The sequence below is a fragment of the Otolemur garnettii genome, unplaced genomic scaffold (genome assembly GCF_000181295.1).
Source record: "Otolemur garnettii isolate 467f Iridium unplaced genomic scaffold, OtoGar3 scaffold00016, whole genome shotgun sequence".
Taxonomy (NCBI): Eukaryota; Metazoa; Chordata; class Mammalia; order Primates; family Galagidae; genus Otolemur; species Otolemur garnettii.
Window position 1 is genome coordinate 9,980,241 of NW_003852411.1, and position 27,689 is coordinate 10,007,929.

At 43.5% G+C, this 27,689-nt stretch overlaps 1 protein-coding gene across 1 annotated transcript in view; it reads right to left on the reverse strand.

The window, feature by feature from the left end:
- Positions 1–27,689, reverse strand: part of RGL1 (ral guanine nucleotide dissociation stimulator like 1) — a 124,675-nt gene that overhangs the window by 18,502 nt on the left and 78,484 nt on the right. Inside the window, exons 6-14 of the mRNA XM_003785630.2 lie at positions 26,182–26,306; positions 24,520–24,735; positions 21,034–21,137; positions 18,068–18,152; positions 12,781–12,870; positions 10,188–10,274; positions 8,730–8,762; positions 6,341–6,462; positions 3,613–3,702 (exon numbers count right to left, since the gene is read on the reverse strand). Coding sequence (XP_003785678.1) covers positions 3,613–3,702; positions 6,341–6,462; positions 8,730–8,762; positions 10,188–10,274; positions 12,781–12,870; positions 18,068–18,152; positions 21,034–21,137; positions 24,520–24,735; positions 26,182–26,306 — 952 coding nt within the window. The remainder of the gene's footprint in view (positions 1–3,612; positions 3,703–6,340; positions 6,463–8,729; positions 8,763–10,187; positions 10,275–12,780; positions 12,871–18,067; positions 18,153–21,033; positions 21,138–24,519; positions 24,736–26,181; positions 26,307–27,689) is intronic.

The window sequence follows — 27,689 nt, forward strand, 5'->3', positions numbered from 1 at the left end:
GGAGATGTAAGAAGGAATGGCCTGCAAAGAAACTAGCAGGTGGGCTGTACCCAAACAAGCACTGACTGCATAAAACTACGGTAATAATGGAAACAATGAGGAGGTGTGTGACTTTTTATTAAATATTTTGCAAATTATAAGCCTGCATTCCAAGACCTCAAGCGTATCTTTGATCCACCTCCTCCCGCCCTTCTACCTCCAGCCCCATTTTTCATGTCCTTTCCTTTTATGGACCGCCAGGCACTACAGGAGCTACAAGGATAAACTCCGATCACAATTCACAGAAGAAAAAAATGAAAAGTAGTGCTCCTGTCTTACTGCTCTGTGAATTACAAGGCAGATCTTTGAAGGCTGTGAATTAGTGATCCTCTACCCGCGATCTGACAGTCTCTAGCTTAGAACTAAATTGTTCAAAGACTAAAGGTTCTTCCCTCTCCACAATTCAAGACGGTCAAGGTTCACAGTTGCTCAATACTGAGCGTCTCTGACCTTCAAACTAGTTACCCCTTCCCCCAAAGGTCTGAAGTTTTCTCCAGCCTCTCTGGATGATGGATCATTAAACGTGAGGAGAACAAACACGCATTTCCCAGATTTATAAACATGCTAAAAGGATCATAAAATCTTTTGAAAAGCAATGCTGTGCAAACACCTTCTGAATAAGAAATAAGACGGGGCACATATAATCTGCTTTAATAACAAACATCCAAACTCAACTGCAGATATCAAGGCATCCCTGCAAGATCTTCCTCCTAAGAGGCTGGCAGTGAGTGCCCAGCACTCCGTGCAGAGCGCTACACCCTCACAGTTCTGCCTCCCCCAGACTCCACAGTCAGTGAGTGCACTTGCCTGTGACAAGGAACAGGGAGAACCCAGGGGTGCTAGAGCACCTGACACGATACATCCGGATCACTAGCTTGGAGAGGAGTAGCAGAAAAGCAGTCACATAGAAATGAGGACGGAGAGAAAGCAAGAGGACAGGGACAGTGGCACTTAGGATCACGACTACCCACACTGCGACTTTTGTCTCCTTAAGGACCTCTGACTGCTGTCGGGTCAGTCCCAAAGAAACTCCCAGTTCTTTCTGTTGCCTCAGTTAGCAGAGTGGACAGACCACTGGGATGCCCCGTGTGCCTGGACTCATACGTCAGGGAGCCTGACTCCCTGTGCACAGGCCGCTTTTACCAGCTGGCAAGGTCAGGCCCCTTGGTTTATCTCAAAAGAGAGTTCATTCTCCCCCATAGCTTTAGACATGAAAAGACAGCAAGAGACTATGGAAAATTCCCCTCAAGAGGTGAATATAAAAACTCAGAAATCTAGTGTTCAGAAGGGCTCAGGCAGGCACCTGACCAAAGAAAGGAGGTTTAGCAACACGTGTTCCAACCTCATCCTTGACACCTCGTATCAGCTGGTATCAGGTACAGTCCGAGCAGCCTGTGACAGCAGGAGATGGTGCCCTCCGTGCCCAACCTGGGCCTTCATAGGTTAGGCTGGGGAATGTAACCAGGCAAGGTCATGGGCTGCCCCTGCCTCTGTGCCTCAAGGTGAGTAGCTGAGCTGGGTAGAGAAACAGTGCTGGGAAGTATCAATACCCATAAAAGCGGACAGAATCTTGACAATGACAACAACAAACCTTGAAAAGATTAACTTATTTGTTCCATAAGAAAGGCTAGTAGCTTTTCAGGCACCCACTGAGAGCTAGGTATTGTGTTAGGGAATTTACAAAAAGCCACTCAGGTGGACGTTCTTATCCTCAACTCCCAAAGGACAAAACGTAAGTTCCCCCAGCAAGTAACTGGGTTCTGTCAGGTCAGCGCAGGCCCTGCCCACCCTGCCATGAAAATCCGGCCAGTATTCCCTGAGCACTGTCCTTGCTTGGCCCTGTCCAATGCAGATTTCACCCCCAAAAAATCAGACACAGGTACAGGTCTGTGAAAGAGAAGATCAAATTTATTAAACTATAATCCCTGCCCTTGAACTAACCTCCTTACATTCCATTAGTCCAATGTCTTTAAAAGTCAAACATCTAAGAAATCAACTCTGTGGAAGATACCAGGTTCTCTCAAGGTTCTTCCATAGAAATTGCTACAATCCAAGCACAGGGTCTAATTAAAGGAGCAGTCTCTCCCTTCCTCCCCACTCCCTCCCTCTTCTCCTCTCTTCCACTTTTTAACTCTCATTGCATCTTGCCTTGCTCTCTTCCTTCAGAAAGTTTTCTTCTAAGAAGCAATATGGTAAAGAGGGTATAAACCTGGCTCTAGAATCAGATTTTGAATCCAGATCCTCCACTTCCTGACATGCTGTTTTCCTTGCCTGAGCTCCCCTTTCCTGATCTGTAAAATGGCTGTAAGAGTAAGACCTATCTCTTAGGTTGTTTTGTGGATTGGGTGAGAAACGCCTGCACTGCTCTTAGAATAGCCCTGGCTCGTGGCTCAATTTATTCATTTGATAAATGTTTATTAATCATATACTACATGCTGGGCGCCACTCTAGATTCCAGGGATACAGCAACGAACAAAAATAGACAGAAATGCCGACCTTCATGGAGTTTGCATTCTAGATAATAAACAGATGTAGAGCTTATAACATGTCAGGTGGAGGCAAAGGTGATGGAGAAATTCAAAGAAAGAGAAGGTGAGCGAGGGTACCAAGGCCAGGTAAGGTGCGCAGGTTATAGTATAAAAAGAGCAGTCAGGAAAGGCTGAGAAGGTGACATTCCTTCAACTCTCTGCAGAGTGAGGGAGTGACCCATGTGACTGTCTGGGGGAAGAGTGTGCAAAAGAGAAGAAGAAAAGGCAAATAAAATTAGTGGGTCTCTTGGGTTCAGGGAGCTGTGGGTGACCCCAGTACAAAGATCGGAGTGAACAGGGAAGGATGAGGATAGACAGGCATGGCCATGAGGGGCACTGCAAGGATTCTGAGTTTTATTCAGAGGGAGACAGGTATCATGAGGTCAGTGATGGAGGCCACACATGTGCCTGGCACTCAGTAGGAACTTATAGCCATGAGCACAATGGACAAGGTTCCCATTCTCAGGTTGCTTAATCCCTTAGAGGAAACAGCCAGAATGAATGAGAGTCATCAGCAACCTTAGAGAGGGTTCTCTTGAGAAGGGACACTTTTGCCAAGTATCTGAAGGAGCTGGCCATGAAAAAGAGCATTCCAGGCCCCAGGGACAGTTGGGGCAAAGTCCCCATAGCAAGATTCTAATGGGGAAACTGGGAGGAAGTCGCGTAAGTCCTACTAACTAGGAGGAGGAGTTTGGGTTTTATCTTCAAATAAAACCACTGGGGGTTTTAAGCAAGAAAGCAGTGTAGTCTGCCCCACATCTTAAAAGACCACCTGGCTATTCAGAGGAGAATGGATGACTGGGGCCAGGGGGCTGCCAAAAGACAGCAAGGCTGTGATGAAGGTGTCCAGGCAGGAGAAGAAAGTTGTTCACACCTTTCAGAGAGAGGAACACAGAAGAATGAATGGATTTGGCAAATGTTTTGAGTTCACGGCAAACTAACAAATGAGAGAAGTACCCCAGCTCAAAGGGACCATGTTAAAAACACTACCTCTCCCCACTCTCATGGGACCCTCCTGGGGCCCCAGGACCCCGGCAACACTCACAGGCTCAGCCTCTTCACCATGCTCTTCCGAGGTTTGGGCGAGGTGGTGCTGGCCTCGGCAGCCGCTTCAATCTCACATGAGAGGGCGTAGCTGGGAAAGAGAAGGGTGCTCCGTGAGGCCAACGTTTGAGAAGAGAACAGTAGTTTTAAATTCACATGACTTGTTGGTTTTGTTTTAGAGGGAGGCTCTAAATATTCGAACCTACGTGGTTTTATCACCAGTATCAGAGGGTACTGACTTAATGGCCAAATTTTACAAATTTACTTACAGGGCCTCCTCCAACAAGTGGCTGGAGGCTGCTTAGTTCCTCAAGTCTCACATACAAGGATGTGCTTCCAGGCACTGACAGCTGGCTGCACTCCATCACCTGATCATTCTCATCCTCTGCTCAGCCTGGGGAACACTCGCCCTTCCTCCACCACCTCCCTCCTATTACTTCGTGTAAGTACTTGTTCACATGCACAGGTGACTGACTTTTTTTTTTTTTTGAGACAGAGTCTCACTTTGCCGCCCTCAGTAGACTACTATAGCATCATAGTTCACAACTACCTCAAACTCTTAGACTCAAAGTGATCCTCTTTGAGGACCACCTCAGCCTCCCTGGTAGCTGGGACTACAGATACCCACCACAACACCCAGCTATTTTTTTAAAGATGGGGTCTCACTCTTGCTGAGGCTAGTTTAGAATGACAAAACGCAAGCGATCAACCTGCCTCACACATGAGCCCCTGCACCCAGCTATGACTTACTTTTATCTAAAAAAATGAAAGAAGAGATTTTTGTGGCTTGTGCCCATAGCTCAGTGAGTAGGGCACCAGCTGCATGCACTGAGGCTGGTAGGTTTGAGCCTGGCCTGGACCTCTAAACAACAATGACAAATGCAACCAAAAAATAACCAGGTGTTGTGGTGGGCGCCTGTAGTCTCAGCTACTTAGAAGGCTGGGGCAAGAGAATTGTTTAAGCCCAAGAGTTTGAGGTTTCTGATAAAAATTTAGAAATGTGATTTTTAATTGCCAAAACATCCTAAATTTTAAGTGCTCCAGATTCAGACATCTATATGCCAGGCAGATATAACTGCCCCAAACACAAGAGGAATTGATATCTGACCTGAAATGCCTTTTATAAAAGCCTGTAGCTCTCGCCAATAGATGTGTTTGGTTACTGGGTGGGGGGGAAGGGACCCCAATATTATACAACCACCTTCAGAGCTTGGGTTGTAGTGTCAGGCACACCTGAGTTTGAATCCAAATACTATCACTTTCTCTAAGTCAGTCAGTTTGTAAAATTGGGCCATTAAGTCAGTACCCTGTGACATTTGTGACAGAAGTACATAGTATATACATTTGCTTTGAATAATTAGAGCTCTCCTCTAAAACAAAACCTCTTTGGCAAAGTCAATTTCACTCTCCCTTATGATAAACTTCTAAGGAAATCCCCTAGTCTACAGCAGGGCTAAGTAAACTTCTGAAAAGGACCACATGCTAAGTACCAATTCTAGGCTCTGCAGGCCATATGGTCTCTGTTGCAACTACTCAGCTCTGTCTTTAAAGCATGAAGACAACCATAGATAAGATGTAAATGAATGAGCTGTCTTCCAATAAAACTTTATTTATGTAGAGACTGAAATCTGCATTTCAAATAACTATTCCATGTCACAAAATATGCTTCTTTTGGATTTTTTCCAACCATTTAAAAATAAAAAACAGGCAGTGGGCCACATATGGCCGGCAGACCCATCTGACAACCACCAGGCTACAGGATAAACGCTGCCCTGCTGGGCCCACAGGCAAGCACTGGGGCTAACGAGCCTCTCTGTGCTCATCAGCTACTAATTGGCAACCTCCTCCTTGTGTCCCCACACATCTGAGTTATCACTGTTCCTCCAGATGACAACAATGTCAGGCCACCAGGCCTTGCTCCTATTCTCTCTCAGCTAGAATATTCTTTTGGCCTCTTATCTCTCCCTCACAGCCCAGTTAAATGTTAAAGGCTTGACATCTTCCCTAGTCCCTTGCCTCTGCCGCCAAAGGAACAGCTCCTGCCCGTAGCTCTTCATCTTATTTCAATTCTTCAGGAGTCTGTCTCTCTCCCTGGATTGAAAGCTCCCTAAAAGCAACACTAATTAATAACAGCGGCAAACATCGTGACAATGGTGGTAGTGGTGGTGATGATAAGCATTCTTTTTTTTTTTTTTTAAGACACAGTCTTCCTAGGTAGAGTGCTATGGTGTCATAGCTCACAGCAAACCTCAAACTCCTGGGCTCAAGCTGTCCTCCTGCATCAGACTCCTGAGTAGCTTGGACCACAGGTGCCCACCACAACACTCGGCTAGTTTTTCTATTTTTAGTAGAAACAGGGTCAGGCTGTTGCTCAGGCTGGTCTCGAACTCCTGAGCTCAGGTGATGATAAGCATTCTAACAATGTTTTCCAAACACCATTCTTTTATTTAAGCCTCACAAATCATTATAGACGAGCATCTTGAAGACAAGGAAGAGTAAGTGCCTTGTTGGAGTTTACTGTGATAAATAAGAACTGGAAAGCGCATCTTCCGGTCCATCAATCCAGCTCTTCCTGCTGTACTATCCTTCTATGAAAACTGAGGACCAAGAGCCTAGTAATTGCTCACTAAATAGTCGTTGAATAAATGATCCCGTGAGGTCTCGGCTACAGCACTTCTCTTCCCCTCACCACACCTCAGTTTGGCCCGATGGACAGCAGGTCAGCCTACCTCTCCTCCTCTGTTAGGAGCTGCTGCCTCTGGAACCACTGGATGAACTTTTGGTCTGGGGTCATACAATAGCTGTTGCAGGCAGACTGTAAGAGCTTTATTTGGGCAATCACTTCAAATTCCTAAAGCAGACAGGGCACCAAAAAGAAAAAGAGAGTGGATAATAAGGCCAACCAAATATAGATCCTTTCAACGTGAAAATATACCACATTAGGATAAAAGACGGTGAAAACCAACCAGAGAAGGACTCTGAAATATTGCCTCCTTAGCAATAAAAGAGCTGACTAACCCTTAAAAATTCTAACTCTGAATCTTAGAAGTCCTGGTACCTTTTCATTTTTAGTCCTCCTTTCTCCTTGAAAAAGCAATTTATATCAATAAAACAAGCTCCCAAGGCAGCCCAAACTAGTCACTACCTAAAGTTATAGTGGCTTTTTTCCCCCTCTTTTCCGTTTTCATCCTGAGAATGGAAACATTATTTTTTAAGGTTCTAAGGACTTATAAAATATATGAAATTTTTCTGTTCCTTAAAAGATAAAGAAAACATCTACTTTTGAAGTTAGGAAGCCCCCAAGTTCTCCTTCCCCATCCTCTTCAACCTTTACCCTTCAATAAATAAGTTTTGGTAGAGCCAAGTATCTAAACAGTCTAGGGTCTCATAAACTGGAATGTTTAGATTTCCTAAATCCTTAGGTTTTTACTACTCTCATAAATCATTTAACTCAGTCTTTTAAAGCTCACAGGAGAGGCAAGTATATAATTATGTCCAAAATTATTTATACTTCCTTAGACGCTTCAATTAAAAAAAATTCCATTTTTTAATGTCAGCAATGGGCATAAAGTTTAACTTTAGGTTTTGTACTCAAACCTTCTAGAAGTTTAATGCCCCAGACTTAAAGAGATTACCACTCAGGGTTATTTTGAAGTTAAAGGACAAAGATGGGTAACTGCTGAGGCAGTAACTGATTTATTTTTGTTTTATTATTAAGAAAAGAAGTAGCTCAAGAACTGGCAGAGGCTCTGGGTCTCAACTTTCCATCCAATGATCTCAGCCCTTGGTCTGAGCATCTTCAAGGGATATTTATCATCAGGCTAAAGAAGAAAGTCTTTACTCCGCCCTGAGGGATGGAAAACTTACACCTGTCCAGGTTCCTGTCTTGTTACTGATGAGCTTGGCTTGGTTAGCTCTCCTATGTCTTTTTGATTTTAACATCAATGTCGCTTCCTTCTGGAAGTTTCTCTAGCCCCACAAGTTGGAGACAGATGTCCCACCTGTTTTCGTCTTTAATAAGCGTGACTTCTGCTCACAAGCCCTTATTGGGCTGAATTATAATTGTCTGGTTATTTGTCTTCCTCCTTCCCAGACTGTGAACGTTATGGTATTTCTCTGCTGCGATTCTCAAACCCCTCGTATTAGAACGTAGAAAATATTTGTGAAATGAAAGCAGGAAGGAACAACCAGAGAGCAATGAGAATACTAAGGGCGGAGCTATTATGTTGCTCCCTCATTTTCCTTTGAATCTTTCAAGGATCTATTTAAATATGCCATCTGAATACAAAAACCATAGCAAATCTTCAAAACGGTTATTTGTTTTTAGCACAGTTCAGAACTGTTCTATCCACAGAAAGATTCATGTTGATACTGACCACCCCTTCCTGTGCTGACAGGAAAGGAAAAGAATAATTACCTACGCCTAACCATGAAGACCACTGCCTTCCCTCTCCCAAACAGACCCACTTACTCTTCAGGAACGCCTTCTTAATAGGGTGAACCTGTTTCTGTACATTGACACATTTAAACATTGTCTATATTGGTGGTATATACAGACAGCATCAACACGGGTGATGTTCTGAAATACCTATACATTGTGGAATGGCTAAACCAAGATAATGAGCCTAGGAACTGCTTCCTATACTGATCATTTATTTGTGGTGGGGGACCCAAAATGTACTCTCTGTAATTTTCAAATAAATGATACATTGTGATTAACTATAGGGGTGAACTTGTTTCTGGTGAAGCCGATGGTAAAGAAGGAGTGGAGGAGGGCTAAGGGGAGCTGTGAAGGGTCAGAACAGGAAGGGAACCCTGGCTCTGCCCACAGTGACCCTCCAGTTATTTCATCTTTGAGTCCTATTTTCCTCACTTTCGTTTTGTTTATTTTTCATTTTTAGTTTCTTCACTTTTGAATTAAGGATAAAACTTCCCCCTCAGGGCTCTTGGGGGGTTACATACAGGAACACGCCAAGCACAATGGTGTATGATCAACGTTCAGTAAGTGCTAATTCATTTTTTTCTGCCTCTACAAAGAAACTTCAGTTCCCACCGCTTCCATTTTTTTCATGCCCGGATGAAGTAAAATGGAAAACCACAGCCAAGACTTCTACTTACCCTTCTCCGTTTCTCAAAGTTTATCAGTCCACCCTGAAAGAAATTTAAAAAATAAATAAATAAAAACAGTGGCAAACCAGGCTGCTTTCAAACATAGCCCTGTGTGGTTTCTAGGTCACATTAAAACAGACCAAAGACATGATAAAGTCACAATTATTAATGATACTAGAATTATAGCTACTAAGGAGGAAGAGAATCATCTTTTTGCTTCAAGAAAAACATTCCTTTAATTTATAATAGGGCAAGAAAGGCATCTCTTCAAATGTCTAAAACCAACTAAGATAGCAATGATATAAAGAATTATAAATCAGAATCTAAATATATTCTCAGAGCCCGTAAAGATGAAAGCTTGCGTAAATATTCCAATTCCACCTTTTTCCTTGACCAAAAGCAACAAAACACATGGTTACTGACTCATACTAGAAACCAAATTGTGAATGGTTTATTATCAAAAGGGAAGTCATTTCTCCACAGCATCATGAAAAAGTTGAGTTTCAATTCTTCATCTCCTTAGTTCCTACTCTCAGGAGGCTGAATTTAACTTCTAAATCTTTGGTCACTCCCTAAAATTCCCGGACACTGATGGCTATTTCCTGAGATACGCTGAGGCAGAGGGTGTGAAGAGATACGTAGTACAGAACTCGGGACACACAAAGTGAATAAATATGTACCACGGCACACTGTGGCAAGCTCAGAGGGAGGTGTATACAAAATAATGTCCATTCCTCCTAATTATGATACAATAAAAGTGGGTGACTGCCCATGATAATAACCATGGAGGTAGAATATACTTAAATAATACAAGCAATCCTTTTCAAATATAAATTTCTTTTCCACTCAGTATTTTATTACTAATACTAGCAAGTTGCTTATTTTATTGGGTTTCATGGCTTTTCTCCTTCCAAGGGAGAGAGAAAGAGAGGGTGAGAAAGAGTAAGGTGTCTGAGAATAGGAAGAAAGAAAGGGGAAGGAGGGAAGGAGGAAAAAAAGGGAGGGAGGGATGAAGGGAGGGAGGGAGGAAGAAAAGAAAGAAGAAAACAAAAGTCAACTTGAAAATTCACAAATTTGACTAACTCCCTATCCTACTAGGTAGAAATGTCTGCCAAGGTCCAACTCAACATCAAGGTCTCACTCAAACCCACTCTTTCATAAGGTCTTTTCATCACATCCTCACATACGAATTAATCATGACCTCTGTGTTTTCTCACTGCATGTCTGTTCAAATTTCCACTATTACCATCATTCACACTGCCTATTTTGAGATGCTACACCTTCCACTAGATTTCGGAGCCACTTCTGGTATGTTATTTTGGGGGGTTCTTTGTATCCTTCCTGGCATCTAGCACAATACCATGCACATAATGGGCCCTCAATAGATACTAACAGAAGTGAATTCCTTTTGGAGGGTTTCCAATGAGAAGGCCACAGGCCCAGTTATACCACCTGCATGGAGCTCACCTCGATGTAGTCCGGAAGAGCAGTGTCAAGCATGGTCAGGTCAGTCAGGAAGGTGCCCAGGTAAGGCACAGTTCCCTGCATCATGCCCTGAGGAGCAATCAGAACAAAGCTGTCCTTATTGTTATTAAAAAGTTTAAAGTTCAATAATCTGCACACAGGAGCCAAGGGATCCACTCGAGGCTTAATTTGGGGCCATCCGTGAAGGAAGTTAATGGATGAAGGACCACACGAATGAACGAAATGTTGAAAATTCCTGCACAAATGGGATAGGAACTCCATATTCTCTAAGGTCTAACTTTCAAAGTTGTGAAAACTGAATCTCAAAGCTAAGAGATCATACATGTATGTGCAAATGTGTTCAGGTCAGAGAGACCTCTGCTCTATTTCAGAAAAGAAATAGAAGTGGAAGTGTGGAATGGCCCTGGGTAGAGATGGCCTCACCACTTGTAGAAGAGTGGGCCACTGCTGAGTGGACAAGTATGAACCATGAGAGTCTGGAGCGTCACTATTAAAATGACCCCTTGGGCTAAGACTTACTTTCAAAGAATAGAGGAGGGAAAGAGAAAACCAGTGTCTTTTAAGGAACACCTGGCAAACTCTACTCACACCGAGTGGTAAAGGTCAACATCACTATCAGTGTGACACCAGATGTCAGGCTGATACCCTCCATTCACCCCTTGGCAGGATGTGACAAGAAGGGCACTTCACATTTGTGACAGCCTTTCCAAAAGCCCATCACTTGGGTCTAATTGCCAGAAAAACAACAAACAAACCTACACTGTGGATCATTCTACAGGCAACTTGAACAGGGCTCCTTAAGATGTCAAGGTCATCTGGAATGGAAGACAGAGAAACCCTCACAGAACAGGAGAGACTGGATTGATATGACAACTACATGCGGTGTGGTGAGCCAAATTGGGTCCTGGAACAGGTGATTTTCCATATTAATGGAAAACTGGTGTCATCCAAATAAAGTGTGGATTTCAGTTAGTCGTGTTACGCCAGCCTCGGTTTCTCAGCACTGACAGGTGTGCCACAGTTACAGGAGACCTCACGATGGGGGAAATGGGGTGCGGGTTTACAGAAATACTCTGTACTGGCTTGCCACTTTTCCATAAGTGTAAAATTATTCCAAAATAAAAAGGTTATTTTTTCTTCTATTTCCTTTTGGAAATGACAGTGGAGGCAATTCTACCGAGGTATATACTACATAGCAAGAGCGCTTTGGAAATCATCTCTGTTCTCCGCAAAGCTGCCAAGGCATTAACCCTTCTGTAGAAAAAATTAAAAGGGGCTCCCACGGTCATCTTATTCTAAATTTCACTGAGGCACTTACAGAGACTCCAGCTGGAACACAAAGGCTCAACCAGGGCAAAGCCAGGCTGCTTGGCACGTGGCGGGCTGCTTCCTCAGCCAGAACTGTTCTGTGAGGTTCACACCAAGAAGGGTTTTGTCCTTTAGGAACTCACTGTCAGCTACAGCATGTCCTGCCCCATTATGTGTACAAGGTCTCATCCAGAACTAAAATAATCTATTTTTTTCTTTTTGGCGACAGCTATTTTTAACTTGTCTTTGAACAACCAAACAAGTTTGAAACACTGAATATTTTATAGGCTTTTTGTTATGGAAGAGTTCTATCGTTCAAAAGCATGTCTGATGCATGTTCAGCTTCCAAAGGAAGGGAAAATCCTCTCAAAGCAGCAATAAAACATTTACTTTGTCGATCTCTGATTTCCTCACTCTGGTTTTTCCCCTCTTTATGCTCAAAGTTAAGAGTTTAAAATGAAACTAAGGACGATCATAACTGCCTTTCTGTCTTAAGAAGGGAGGTATGACACTCTTTTGAGGTTTTTTTTGTTGTTGTTTGTATTTTTGAGACAGAGTCTCAGTTTGTTGCCCTTGGTAGAGGGCTGTGGCATCATAGCTCACAGCAACCTCAAACTCCTGGGCTCAAGTGATTCTCTTGCCTCAGATTCCCAAGTAGCTGAGATTACAGGTGTCTGCCACAATGCCCAGCTACTTTTAGAGACAAGGTCTCACTCTTGCTCAGGCTCGTCTCAAACCTGTGAGCTCAGGCAATCCACCTGCCTCAGCTTCCCAGAGTGCTAGGATTATAGGCATGAGCCACTACACTCGGCCCTCTTTTGAGTTTTGTAAAACTAGAAAGATTCAGTTAGTCCTTGGGTTTAGTTAATGAGAGCTGATCAACAGTGAGTAAAGGACTAAGAACAAATGAAAAGATCTCTGAGTATGAAGACTGAATCCTCCTGGGAGCAGGAGGCTGCTAGGCCATGGTGGCAGCAGTTTCTAAGTGCAGGAGTGGGCCGAGGAGTCAGCAAGGAGGGAAGTCTGCCTGCTGCAGGCCTTCCCTTACCTTCAGAAAAAGCTGCTCTGGTAAACAGGATTGGGTAGGAGGAGGCTAATAACCTATAGAGCTCCTAGGGCTGCTGAGAGCAAATAAGGTAGAGAGTGGGCAACCCTCCTTAAAAGCCTGGCTACCCCAGAGACGGAAGGTGCAGGTGCCATGTAGGAGCCCAGCCCCCACACAGGCCCGTCCCTGTGGGCTGTCAGGGAGAATGAGCGCCAGTCATACCATGTCTTTCTGGAGCTGAAGCCGCCTCTGAGTACGCTTCTGGTTTTCTTTCACACTGCTGTCCAGGTTTGCAAACTTTGAGGTTCCTTCCTAAGAAACAGAAGGACACAGAGAGGAGAATGAAGGGGTGCTATGCAGGAGAGAAGGAAGGGGTACCTAATTTTCGGCACACGATCCTGCACAACTCTTGAACGCCACCCAACATGAAGAGGCCTCCCACCGGCTCTCATGCAGTGCTATGCAAATGTTTGGCTGGTGTGTCGTGAGTGGTCCCTTGAGGTAATGAAGCTGGTGTTCCTGGATTATCCTGTGTTGACCCTACTTTATTAGAATACTTTACTTGATTTGGCGTGGTCCCACCTAATGGGCACAATGTAAGGGTATATGGCACACCTCCTGGGTGCAGGACACAACTACAACAGGGGCTTTACCTAACAAATGCAAAAACATCGTAACCGGATCGTTTGTACCCTCAGATTAATCTGAAATTTTAATAAAAGAAAAGAAGACGAATACTTGACATGGTTATACTCCATAAAATCAATCATCAACACGGGGCAGGCAATTCCCAGAACTGGAGACATTTTTATACATCCCATATTTCACTCAGGGTAATCAGATGTCCTGGAAATGAAGCTCTCTTCCTCTGTACATTTTGTGATTTCTTGGTCTTGGCTTGAAACGGATATGCCAGCATTCTGCGAAAGAAAGGGACTATTTCTGTGGTATTTCTTAGTTCAGTGAAACTTTTGTACCGGAAGTTTTCTGAGGAAGTCCAATATTGTGGTGCGTCCCTAATCCATGAAAGCTGGGCCTTCGCCCATTTTTTTCCCTCCCCCCCAAACAATCCTCCTAAGGTTTGCCTCTCAAGTTTGGAACTCTTGCAAATCAATCCTTCCTCTTGGCATCTGAGGACAGATGGCTACCCCTTCTGCTGCTGCCTGTTGTAACAACCAACTCTTCTCCGTAATGACTAACCCGGAGTTTGCTGATGGAACATAAAGTATTTGCAGTTTTGTGGTTTCGGGGTCTTGTTAAGTTCTCATTTTCCAGGAACTGCATGAATGAGGGGTCAATTTCATAACCCAGTGGTGTATAACATCTATATTCGTTTTTTCCTTAGTCAGTTTTCTTGAGATTGATCACATTACACAGCACGTGACCTTCCACTACTGTGCAACTCCAGAAGATTCTTTTCCAGTGACTGGCCTTGCCGATGACAGGAAGGTACTGATGGAGTCTATCAATCACCAGCCTTAACTCAGCTCCCAGGAGCACAACTGGGGACAGAACCCACAGTGACTTATTATCTATTTAAGTTCTCCCCATCACAAATGATGAGAGTTAACCATTTAAAGATCTCCCTTGCAGTTTTTCCCAGGGATGAGTTAACGTAGCCTAACATGGGCCCTTTCCTGCGCTAGGTGGCTGTGAGTCCTCTGAAATGCCTGAGAATGCGCTTGGAGTGAGAAGTCAATTCTGTCTAACATGGACAGAAGTGCCGGCCTCTTCCCAGTACACGGGCTCTTCTGCTTCCCTTCCAGACTCTATCGTGGGCAGAGGAATAATGGATGGAAGTTACTGTAGACATACCTAAAATGTTTAATGAGGTTGTCTGCAAAGTTAAGAGCACCTAAGAATCACAGATAAACAGAGATGTGAGGGATATTTAAAAAGGACAACCTCCTCACGGGTAGGAGAGATGAAGACCTGGATTAGAGAGCTAAAAAAATACTTGTTGATTTCATGTCTTCCTGAGAGAATGAGATTCCACCTCTGGCTGGAGCACTAAAAAGGCTGAGCATGCCAGTTCTTCTAAATGAGCTGTCCACTGAAAACCCATTTACATCCACCGTTGCCACATGCAGCAGTTTCAGCTCTTTCCTTCCAAGGCCCTCTACTCTTCCAGTTCTCACGACACCAGCGCTCTCAATCTTCTTGAAACTTCCCACAGGCCTTTGTGACTTCCTCGCTCTGCTTCCTTTCCTGTTCATCCTCATCTTCTCTTACTGACTCTTCTTCCCGTCAAAGTCATTCTCTCACTCTACTCACACCTTTGGAAATACGATCCAGTCCCATGACCTTCATCATCACCTACGGGAGGACGACTTTCAAATCTCTCCCTCCCCCTCCATCAGTCTCCTACTTCCTCTCTCTTTTCACCTCCCCTCCACTCTCCTCCTTTCTCCCTCTCTCTCTAGCACAAATGTCTTGCCTGAGTCTCACCTTTGCTCTATCTCCACCGTTAGTAGAGTTCAACTGCCCTTACCCGTGCTGTTCCTAGGCCCCAGAGGGACCTCTTCTGCTAGGTCTAGAAGGACTCTGTCTACTAGGAGCTAAATCTATCTCAATAAATATTGGTTAAATTATAACTTAAAAGTTACTGGCGATCATCCCTCAGAGCTGTCACAGTTCTAATCCTGCTGCTATGAATTTGTATTTAGCGTGTTTTTAGAGCTCCGCGGAACATACATCTCCTCCGGGGCTGAACCGCTGGGGGGGGCTTTCTTTCAGTTGTTTGTATCAACTCAACCAGGGAAAATTCTCGCCGAGAGTCACAAGAACTAGGAAGAATTCATGGTATTCTGCTTTCCTACTGTTTTGAAATTTGTGGTCTCTACAATTCTCCCACTTCAAAGTTTTAGAAATCATAAGAACGTAACGTAACAGATTTAAGATAATCTTCGAGAAGAAATAAAAACTCTTTTCAACAATTAAAAGGAAAGCCCCAATTTTTACTAATTATGTTGCCTGGGCCATATTTCAACATGTCTAAACGACACAGTACATCCTCCCAGAAATGAAAGAGAAAGCCAGGTCATCTAACACTAAGATCAGGACAAGTGTTACACATTTCAAATAGAGGCCAGTAGTTTTTCTTAGCAGCTCTTCGGAGAACCTAATTGAGTACTCTGATTCTTTTTTTTTTTTTTTTTTACAACTGTGCTGAGAATTAACAACTAGAATTATACACTTCATATGAAGAATGATTAAGATGACTGGAAAGGACTTTAAATCCATACCACGGATGTGGACTAACCAGAGCATTCCACTGTCATTAATGATAATGCCCAGACCACATGAACTCATAGCCAAGTTTTTCATTTCCTTGGGACTTGAGCCATATATAAGAAATGTAACTTAGAGTACTGGAGTAACTTCTACATCGAAAGGTTTATGGGATCTTTTATGTCTAGAGATGGCTTTGCTTCTAAGGTTTCAGCCAGAAGACTGCCACCAGGCAATGAGCCGGTATTCAATTTATCTCCTCTGGAAGGATGACTCGGGGCTATTGGGATTTGAATGTGTGGCTCCAGTTAGTCTAGTTTTAGACTGCTGACAGGGAGACCACTAAGCCATCTCCTTCCAGCCAGATGGGTTTCCATTTAAAGAATGCAAACCCAGGGGGATGTGAAGAGATCTCAGCAAGCATTGTTTAGTGTGCAGGTAAGCGGGTAGTCCAAATCCAAAGTCAGATGTCAGCATCAACAGCCCTGCCCATCTCATCCACACCAAGAAGGGCTTACAGTGGGCACGGTGCAAAAGTCATGTGAATGATCTCACCATCAGGTCATGCTGTCAAGCCACAGTTTCTAAATACTTACTACCCGCCAGGCACTGTGTGAGCACTAGGGATACAAAAGTGAGCAAGACAGACACAATTCTTGCCTGCAAGAAGCTTATGGGACAGTAGAGAGAAGGATTAAGTATAAAGGCAATTCCAGTGAAACATGTGACAAGTGCCAGGACAGAGGCATGATGGCTTCTCCTGGGGCACATGGGAAGGTACTTAGACTCGAGAGTGTCAAGGACCTTCCAGAAAAAGAAGAGTCTTCACTGAGACATGAAGGCTGAACAGGACCTAGGATGACAGTGATGAAGACCTACGAGATGCCCTGATAGGAACAACTAGCTAAGAATTGTCACCTGGATACCTTTTCTTGGTAGCCCCACCTCCACTTGACTTCTATTCCTACTCAAGTGTCCTCCCGAACATGAGTATGCAGCTTATACGTTACCCATTTTCCCTGGTTATGTGTACTTTGGGTTTAACACGTAGACAGCTCATCAAATATGAACATGAACAAATATGAATGTGTAACTTATATTTGCATAGTGCTTGCAAATATTTTACTGTAGTCAGTCTTCAAAACAATTTTATCAGATCAACAGACCAAATATTATTATTGTCTCTAATTTACAGAGTAGGACATTAAAGACAAGAATTCCTTTCTTCTAATTGCCTAGTTCAGGGCTTCCCGTGATAAGTGGAACACATTATAAACGGCTGCTTTTTTACCTCCCCCATGAGACTACAATCCCTTTATGATCAGAGACTGCCTGCAATATGGTTTCATCTCTTACACCTGCCACACGAGGAGTGCTTAACTAATATCTGAATTACCGATCTGCCTTCTCTATGAAGCTGTACCTGATCCACTCTGCCCCTAAATCCCTAAAGGTCAGAAGAAATAACTTTCTGACTTAGTGATCAAAGCACAGGTTTTTGAGTCTCCCAGGTTGGAGTCACATTTTAGCTCTACCACCTCTCAGCGGTGTGCCTTAGGGAAAGTTCCTTCCTTCTCAGAGTCTTGGCTATCTGCAGCATGATGATAAAATCCACCTTACCGAAATGGGGAGCATGTCTTTGTTTGACGACTTCTCCTTGTTTAGAGTCTATATCCCCCAACTAGAAAGTGACCTCTGGGAAGGAGGGTCTGTGCTCATTATCTTCCTATCTCTAGAAGCAGGTTCAGTGCTTTACAAAAATCTGGCACTCAACAAATGCCTGGAGAAAGCAAATGAACCAAGCTATACTGTCATCCAGCGTGCAGTTCAGAAGCGAGCACACATCTGGTGTTCAACAAATACTGCTGACTGACAGATTGTGCAATTCAGTCCACATGAAGGATGTGGAACTGCAGGCTTGGCCTCTGTCATTCTGGGAGATGTTTTGCTGAAAAGAAATATTCCAGGGCCTCTGACCCACCTAACTGCCAGCAGAGTAGCTTGTTCGGGAGGTACACATACGGACTCAAGTTTCACAATCTGGTTGCAAAACAGGGAAGCTAAAGAGGGTAGAAGGAGAAAGTGCAACTGGACTTCTTGACTCTTCTGAAGTTTCTTGGATTCTGCATTTAAAAAAAAAAAAACTTTTTTCTAATCACTTTAGGCTTGGAGCAGAGGTGGAGATGAAGGAATTTAAGGAGCCCTCAAGCTACTCTTCCCTTGAATAGATCCTGGAGATATTAACAGTGCTGGCCAGTACCCTCACCAAGAGCCTCACCTTCATCAGTAGTTCCCGGCTGGTCAAATGGTTATTATGGTCTGAGAAGATATCTGAGAGTTCTTCAAACATCAGCATTCGGTCCCTGTGAAGAGAGATTGAGAGAATATTAATGACAAAGAGGGGGAAAAGCCTACCAGGAGGTCTCACTTCAACTGAGAGTTGAAGGCTCTCAAAAAGGCTCTCAAGCCCTCCTCAAGAAGGGCTTCCAGAAAAACAACAGTCCACACTGTCTGAAGGTTCAGACATGAAGGATGAACAGGACCTGGGAGAACAGTGATGAAGACCTATGAGGTGCCCTTACAGGAATGACTCATCTGAGAATTATCACCTGCATGCCTTCCGACTCAGCTGTCCTCGGTACCTGTGTCTATGAAGGAACTGCACTGACTCGGGACTGGCGGGCAGTGCCAGCACAGGTGAAGCCCATGAATTTCTTTACGTAGAGTGGCTTCTATTTTTTTTAAGGTAGACATAGCCACCTGTGTGAAGAGAGGTCTGTTTTGTAACTACACGTTATAATCATAAAAAAAGGACTATCCATCAGTTGGGGCATCACGGTGTTCAACTGAGACATGTTCCATTCAGTGAGTTAAACACTGTTAGCAACACACACAAAGCCCAGGAGGGTTTGAGAGCTCACCTGCCCCGCCCAGAGAAAAAGATGCCAAGGCCGGGGATACGCCCAAGTGTCCATTAGTAACTGCTGAGATTTGCAGGTATAAACCCATATTTTCTGAATCACAGACCAGTGTGCTTACACTGAGGAGCCAGAGTAGACTGGTGGAAGCACCTCAGGCCCTGCGGCCAGTGGGCTGGGTCCAAATCCCAACTCTGCCACTCACTTCCTGACTGAGCTCCAACAAGTTGCTGAGCTTTCCTGGGCTTCGATTTTCTGGCTTGTGTCATGGACGCACTACGGCCCCCTTATGGAACTACCGTGGGAGTGAGACCTCACAGAGAGCACCTGCTCTGCCCACGACAGCTCCCGAGCCGCCTCCTGTTCTGCCTGCCCCTCCTGAGTTACTAGGGATGATGATTCTGCAGGCAAAGAACTACCAGAGGCTGTATAACGATGGGGCATTTCCATCATCATGAAACAAACTATTATTAAGAGCCTGTTTGTTTTACAATAGAATGTAGTATTACTCTTTTAACAAAATAAACTATTAAAGGTTTCCATGTGTTGAAGAAAATAATTAAGACCTTAAATTTCATGTGGCCCTAAATAAAGTGAAATATATAGATGTCCTCTCTGGCTACTGAAAGATAGAAATGAAGAGGAAGGATTACAGGGAAAAGTGGTAACATAATGAGATTTCATAACCCTGTTCCTGGAATTTAGCAATGGGGGACATGGAAAGTTGATATGGAAGTGTCTTCTTTAAGGAACTGTGACACTTCTACAGTGTCCCTGCTAAAACATCAACCAAGCAACTGAGAAACAAACCAGATATTCACAATGTACAGAATGCAGCTTTGAGGGGATTTTGTTTGTTTTTTAAAAATAGTTACTTTAAAAAGCCATCCAGGCCAGTGGCTCACGCCTGTAATCCCAGCATTTGGGGTGCCTGAGGAGGGAGGATGGCTTGGAAGCCAGGAGTCTGAAACCAGCCTGGGCAACACAGTGAGACCCTATCTCTACAAAAAAATAAGGAAAACTAGCCAGGTGTGGTGGCACATGACAGTAGTCCCAGATACTCGGTAGGCTAAGGTGGGAGGATCCCTTGAGCCCAGGAGTTTGAGGCTACAGTGAGCTATGATCCTGCCACTGCACTTCGGCCTGGACAACAGAGCAAGACTCTGACTCAAAACAAAACAAAACAAAACAGCCATCTGAAAGAACAGACCTTCTCATATGGCAACTAAGGAGACTAAGACACAAGTTTACTAGTTTTTTAATCTGTGTCTTACCCTCAAAGTTGCTATGGAAGAAATCCTAGGATGGCTGGGTGACTTTCCTTAAAGTTCTATTTATCAAGCACCAGTGAAAACTAAAATTACCTTTCACTGCAATCAGACAAGGTTGCAATAAGGCAAAGCTGCATTATAATACCCGATTGTCTCTTTATTTTTGATATTATAGTTGGGAGGACAGTGAGGGGAAGAAGAGGCGACGTGGAGGTGTGAAGGATGAGGACACCCTAGGCTTCTCATTTTCCCACTGTATTTCACCAGGATTCTATGCTATCCCTACCTTTCATAAAATGTATGTGCAAAGGAAAACCTATCAACTAATCTCTCACATACACAGAGACTACTCAAAATAATGAAGAGGAAAAAGAACCCAAGGAAAAAAGTCCTGATGAAGAAAATTGCAAAAAGTTCTCTGGTCTACAAGTGAAGTTCTGGAGATGGAAAATGTAGCAGTCGTGAAATAATAAGGACATTAGGCTGTTAATTGTTCCAAAGGTTGTACCAAGAAATATGAAGAAAAAATAGTCTAGAACGTGGCCAGTTAGTAATTCCAGGCAGGTACTCAGGAGCACTGAAGGGTTTCTAATATCACTAAGACAGCTTTTAATATGCTGAAGCCGAAATGGATTACAAAACAGCTTCCTGCTGGACATCAAGAACTAAGGCCCTACCTGCACCCCTTAGGGAGTAACTCAGGGCTTTGGAATGGGGCTGAAAACTAACCAGAAGTCATGGCAAACTGCTATAAATTCAGCGTTTCACAACCTTACCCCTCAAAATCCAGATAATAAGCACATCTTTCAAATCATCCCACAGGCCAGTCATCTAGGCACTGCTGGTACACTTAACTTAGAATGAGTCTGATTTCTACAGCAGCCCTTCCTCAAGACTCATTCATGGTTATGAATCCCTGCCTGGAACACACGGAGGATTTCAAATATGCTTCCCCGGTTATGTAACAGGAGCTTTGAAGGTGAGGGCCCATGGCACCAACACAGCAACTAATCACACCAGTCAAAGCCAAGTAGAGCGGACTCTTGGGAACTTACTTTGGGACGGCTGCCCACGTCTTTTTTAACCGATAGATGGAATTAGACTGCAGTGCTGAAACGATGGCCCTCAAAGAGGAAAAATTCTTCAGGAGTCTACATTCCTGTATGGGGAGTGATTAAAACATAAAAGGCATTTAAATATCAATACTACAGTGACTTGGTGGTTTCCTGTTTTAGAGGTATCACAGCTGCTATGAATTCTTACCACTAAATAGGCAGCTGTATAAATACTGAACATCAAAAAGTGGCTCCTTCCTCCCACCCCAGTCATCGAAACACTTTATAGATTTTGGCACCCTATGCTTGTTTTTCTCCCTTTAATATATTTTTTGCGTTGTTGTTACAATTTTATGGTCTCCAGCTTTCCTAGTAAAAACACTAACGGAGGTGAGTCTTACGGAGCCATGCTAGGAAAAGCAACTTTCTTTTGCTGAGAGCACACGGATACCCTAAAAATACACATGAAAGATCACTTTAGACCCACGAACTGAGCTGCTGCACGGCGGCCACTTCGAGGTCAGATGGTATGGAACATCTCACGACCAGCCCTCGTTCAGAGAGGTGTATATAACTTTGCAATAAAAATTCACCACAAGTTGAACTTTGGCTTTTATGCTCTTAGCCAAGAGGGAACATTTTTATACACATTCATTTGGTTTCAAATTGGCTTGTCCTGCAACTATAAACATTCAGAAACACCTTGGTACTTCAATGCTTCCAAAATAACTTGGCCTTTTAAAATAAAATTCATTTTGGCAGGGTTTTTAAAAAAAAATAGAACAGGAAACATTCTGAATGCCATTTTCTGGGTAAGGAGAGAGGCTTCCTACTTAAAACTTCAGCTACCATAGGAGCCAACAGCATGGGCAGTTAGTGACCTTGGAGTCACCGTCTTGCTGATCGAAAGCAGGGACAGTAAAACAGGGCAAGGGTCCCAACTGCTGGCTGCCACGGGGAAGGTGGCAAGGCGGTGGGTGCTTCGTACACAGGCACGTGGGGGGTGCGACTGATCAGCTGCTGACAACTGGGTCCACCAGATGAGCACGTGTCTGGCTTTGTGCAGAACATATGGGGGAAGAAGTCCCAGAGTGGTTGGACATGAAAGCAAATTTCTTCAAGGACCATTTCACCAAGTAATGGTAATCCTGAATATGAAGGAAAACAGCCCTCTCTAATTCAGCATGCCCAAACCTGGCTACTGAAAACCATGCCAAACCAACCCTCAGACATTGTCTTTAGAGTAGATGCCAAAGCACTTTATAAAAGTCATGTTCACTCTTTTTTAAATACCTCAATGTCCTCCCAGAAAGAAAAGAAGGAAGAAGGAAAGAAGGGAGGGAGGGAGGGAGGGAGGGAAAAGAGAGACAGAGAGAAAGAAAGAAGGAGAGGAGGGAAGGAGGAAAAAGGCAAAAGGCAAGGCAAGGCTCTACAGTGTGGTATAGACATAGACTATAGTGATGATAAATACACAGAACACATTCAGAAAGAGGCTTAAAGGAGTACTGGAAGTGTCCGGTCCCATCTCTAGAAGTGAAGCTATCGTCCCCGAGATGTGATCCAAAAGGAAAAATGTGACAGTAAGGGAATCACACTAGGTCAGAAAATTTTTCTGCATGTAAAATTATCATTTTTTTCCAAATATTCTTTCAATAGAAATTGACTATGATTAATATGGGAAAAAATAAACCCTGGCAGTAAGCCACCTGTGAGTTTTATAATTTTATTAAGTTGCCCTATACAATTTCAAAAGACATAACATGACATTAGGAAATGGCATCACCAAGATTAAGGACCCCTGGCTTGTACCACACGCTATGGAATTTACAATAGACTTCGAATTGTCCAATTTGTTTGTCTAATTATCACATAAATGCACAATTTTTTAAACCAAATGATATCGTTTGAGCCACACTGTGTTGTATATACAGATGCTATCTTCTTGCTATAGACTTTCTCCGGAGCTGAATGGACTGGGAATAGAATGCTTTGGAGACAGGCTATGACACTTGTGGCAAAAAAATAATTTCTTATCCTTCTAAGAAAACAATTGCTATGCTATAGCATACTTTATCCGAACTTTTTTATAGCTCTTAATTGTCAAGAAATAAGCTCGACGTGCAGTAGGAGAAAAGCAAGTTCCTTATGCAACTCTTTGTTTCTTGATCTCTTTTCTCATATACTAAAAAAATTGTAATAACAGGCAACCTACAAACTCAAAACAAGACACGTTCTCTGGCACAATTCCATCCTTGCTCTTCAGTCAAAGAAAACTAAGAAGAATAGGGCTTGGGCATCACGCTCTATAGGAAGGGGCTTAATGGAAATACATCTATTGACATCTAAAACAAAATGCGTTCTGGTTGAAAAAGAAAACTAATCACTTTTCAAAATCACTGTCTTACTGAAGTAATTTCTTCTGTCTAGGAAAAAAATACTTTCCCTAATATGCAAATACCAAAGTTCCTATCATTCAAAGCAAAATTCAAAAGTCACCTCATCCATGAAGCCTTCCTCTATCATCCCAATCAGAGGCAATTTCTCCCCCCTCTGCTCTTCCAGGCCTTATCGCATACGGCCCTACTGCCCAGGGGGAGATAATTCCTGTATGTCCTTCTCTGACTACAAGTTCCTATAAAGCCAAATAATTATGTTCTATCCTGGGATGTTCCTGAAGTATATATTATATATTATACTACTATAATATACTATATACTACTATATATTAATAGTATTTTAAGCTCACACACATTAAGAGCTCGTAAAATATTTGGTGGCCAACTGATAGGATACTATTCGCATTTTTTCATTCAAGACATAAAATGGTAGGTGGAGGTCATCAGCATGTAAACAGCGGATCTAGGAGACGAGGCTCCAACATTCAGCAGAATGGCATTCAGGACCAGGAATAAACTCTACCCCTGAACTTCAGGTATGAGGCCTCCAGAAGGCCTTCAGATTAAGGTGAGATTAAGGTGAGTGTTTCTGAGTCCTTTAAAAAAGAGATTACGGATTCTGAAAAGCTACCAGCTCTTCAAATCTGTAGAAGATATGATGCTTCCAGGTACTGGAAGGGTGCATGGGTAATCACTCTGGGCTGAAGAGCGGTCTGTTGGGCGTGCACACCATTTGTTTATATTCATTGAACATGGTGCAGAGATCAAGTCTGTGGTGAATAAAAAAAAAAAAAAAAGCAGACAGAATGTCTCATCCCCGAGAAGCAGCAGCGTGGGGGGCCCACAAGTGAAAAGATGAGCGGGAGATCAATTTTTTTTAAAGGAAAATAAATAAGGTTTCAAATTTAAAGGTCTCAATAATAAAGTCTCAAATTTTTTTCTTACTTTGGAACAACAGAAACCCAGCGGATCCTCACCTATGGTCTTTTGCCTGCCTTTTCAACCAAATGGCCAAACCATTCAAACAAAGCTGATGGAGTAATCTCTAACATCGATGGCACACAAAGAATATTCTTTAAAAGACAATTACATGAGCAATGTTGATCCACTTCTCGATGATTTTGGCTCTCTGCTGAGTTTTGAGTTCTTTGCCCCCCAGGACGGTGCTGACAACACATTTGGTGAGGGTATTAAACTGAGAGATGGTCGCACGGATCGTAGGAGCCAAATGTTTGTTTTCCTTCTTATCCCTTTGAGACCAAATGCAGCCCAGGCAGTGGTGAGGCACTACTTTCTTGAACAGTTGCTAGAACAAAAGAAAAACCGACTTAAAGGATAATACAGGCACTTCATATGGCAAAGCATGTCACCCGGGTCATCTGGAAATTGGTATTTCACGAATGAACAAATAATCCTTTTCTTCTTGATCTGCCTTGGGGTGTCCATTCCAATAGATAAAACTAAATAATTAATATACTAGCGGATCATAAACACCTACGTGATCTGTTTAAATCTGCTCAACTGAGCAAAGAGAACACAATGACCAAAAGAAAATTCAAATGGCTAACAACATTATGACTTTTCTGTCTGGCAAGGAAAGTCAGATAAAATCTAAACTAAAAACAACAACAATAACAAAAAACTAGTTGGTTAAGGTTCCTTAAGCACAAAATCATATCCACAGTGCATCCTGGGCGCTCACAGCCATAAACTGTCTATAAGACAGACAGGTGCTCACTGACCGTCTGGAAAGTGACCCGCAAAACGGAAGCCCGCGCCACATTCAACAATGCCACCGTTTCACATTCTTTAACACGAAGAAAGTAAAATACAAAAGGAGAAACTATTCAATGTCACACGGTAAAAGGAAGAAGGAAGGATTTAAAGCCTCGTTTCCAGGTCTTTTCCTAAAAGTTATAACCAGTGAAGTTTTCTATCTTTTTCTTATGCCACAAGTTGCAGAAAACCCCCCCCCCAAAATTGTTGAACAAATCAGATTCTCGTTTATACAACAATTCAATGTAAGGTGAATAGGGGTTTTGCATAAAAGACAAATCACCAGGGTTTGCTTTATACACACTACCTGCTTTATTGCTGATGCTCTATTTGCCTATTTATCAGACAGAAACTGCCACTTTCTCTGCTCCTTTCTCAAAAGTGGTAGCTGCAGAAGCGCTAAAGCCATTGTGATAATTCCTACTAGTCTATTCCTCTTTCTCTGGTATTTACCAGCTAACATTTGAGCTAGGAAATGGGGCTGGCATAATCAAATATGAACAGCTAACAAAAATATTCCAGCTTCTGAAGGACAGGAAGCACACGTGGAAACAAGCTGCCAGAGACGGTCGCATGTGGATTCAGTGAATTTATTTTATCCTAATTTATACTTTGACCCCTCTACAATCCTCCAAATAAACAGCTCAGATCTTGAAATATTTATGAGCGTAAAGGGAGAAAAAATACCCAGGGAACAGGGTAGATGTTGTTTCACTAGGTTTAGAATTCTTACTGCTCTGCGTGTCTGGAGCTCCAAGTCAAAAGTGCCTTCACCTAGAATTGCAAGAAGAGCTTAGGCCTGAATTATTTAGATCATTGATTCACCTTAACTCCGCAGTTACAGGCTCAGCCTCTCTCACGGATTCAAAAGGACTTAAATCACATGACCCCACTGCCCTCTCTGGGCTACCAGCACCGTTACCCCCACCCTATGGTTTAGATGGGGGCACATCCCAGACACAAAGAGAGGACATACTGCGTCCATGTAGGTCAGCTGCTCTGCCACCAGATCCTCCGAAAAGCACGTGAATTCTGCTGACCCTCCACCCTCCAGTTCCTCTTCCTCTTCCAGGCTGAAGGAGATGGTGGTGAGAAGCCCATCTGTTTACACATGGAAAAGATTAGCAATTTGGTGCCAGTCTATAGAATCTTGCTTACAGAGGCAAACTGGACTTCTTTCATTCAGGAAGAAGGCTCCAGAAAACTCCCAGAGAGAGAATAAGCACAATAAGTCTCAGTGAAATAGAGGTCTTCCCAAACTCTGCTTATTTTTACACCCTTTATTAAGGCTGGAGGCCTCACATTGTCACTTTGACAAACTATTGGTTCCTAACCCAAGGACTGAGCCAGGTTAGGCAAAGTCTAGAGAAGCACATCTGGGCTTACGTTTGGGGGTTACCCTCATCTTGGGCTCCCTCAAACTCTCTGATCAGCTCCAGGGCTAACCCAACTAGTTCCTAAACCCCAGCTGTGCAACTCGGAATTGCTGGACCACTTATGATCGGAAGACTGAAACGGCTGGGCACAAAGGCAGGTGAGGCTTTGGGCAGGTAGGAGGGGCCGTTCTGGTGTTAGAAATGCCAGTGAAGTCCTCAGAATTCTCAACATGCAGAGCAGTTTTCTGCTTCCACCTGAAGTTATGCATACGTGAAGGGAACCCTCATTATAGATAAGCTATATTAGCAAATTGCATAGGGCACAGCCTGGACGCGGAGTGAAAAGCTGAAGGGCCCACACCTGGGCAGGACCACTACTCTCCCTTTGCAAAGACTGCAATTTGATGAAGCTTTTCTGACGGGATTCCCAGCCTCCCTGCCCTGGAACCTTTCTGCATTTGCCAGCTCGTCTCCCAAACTCATCCTCTCCACACCCTCAGTGCTCTTCCTGCCAAACCTGTTCTCGGGGGAAAATCTAGTTATGTTCACTTATATCTTAGCAGCAGTGTCAACTGGTGTGCTCCTGCTCCCCCAGAGCATTTGTATCTTAAGCCTTTTCTCTCTCTCTTTATGGAATAAAAGACTTTTAGGCATCCTGGATCAAGTTGGGATGGCTTTTTTAAAAATTGCATACGGGGGGTGGCGCCTGTGGCTCAAAGGAGTAGGGCACCGGCCCCATATGCGGGAAGTGGCAGGTTCAAACCCAGCCCTGGCCAAAAACTGCAAAAAATAAAATATAAATTGTATAAGGGAAAAGGGGTTTTTACAGTGGACCCTACACCACGTCCTCTATTCAGCATGTAGGTACCTGCCTACCCTGGTGGGAGGTATGTGACTGAAGGATGGCCTTCTTACCCCAAACTTGAATGTCTCATGTGAATGGGGTTGGGCTATGACTGGAAAATGTAGGAGGTAATTACCACCTGCCCCCTTGGGACAAAATGCGTACAAGCTAAAGGAAGCCTAAACCCTATGATGTAGAGGGCTTAAAGAATCCAATTTCATGGGCAGTGCCTGTGGCTCAGTGGGTAGGGCGTCGGCCCCATAT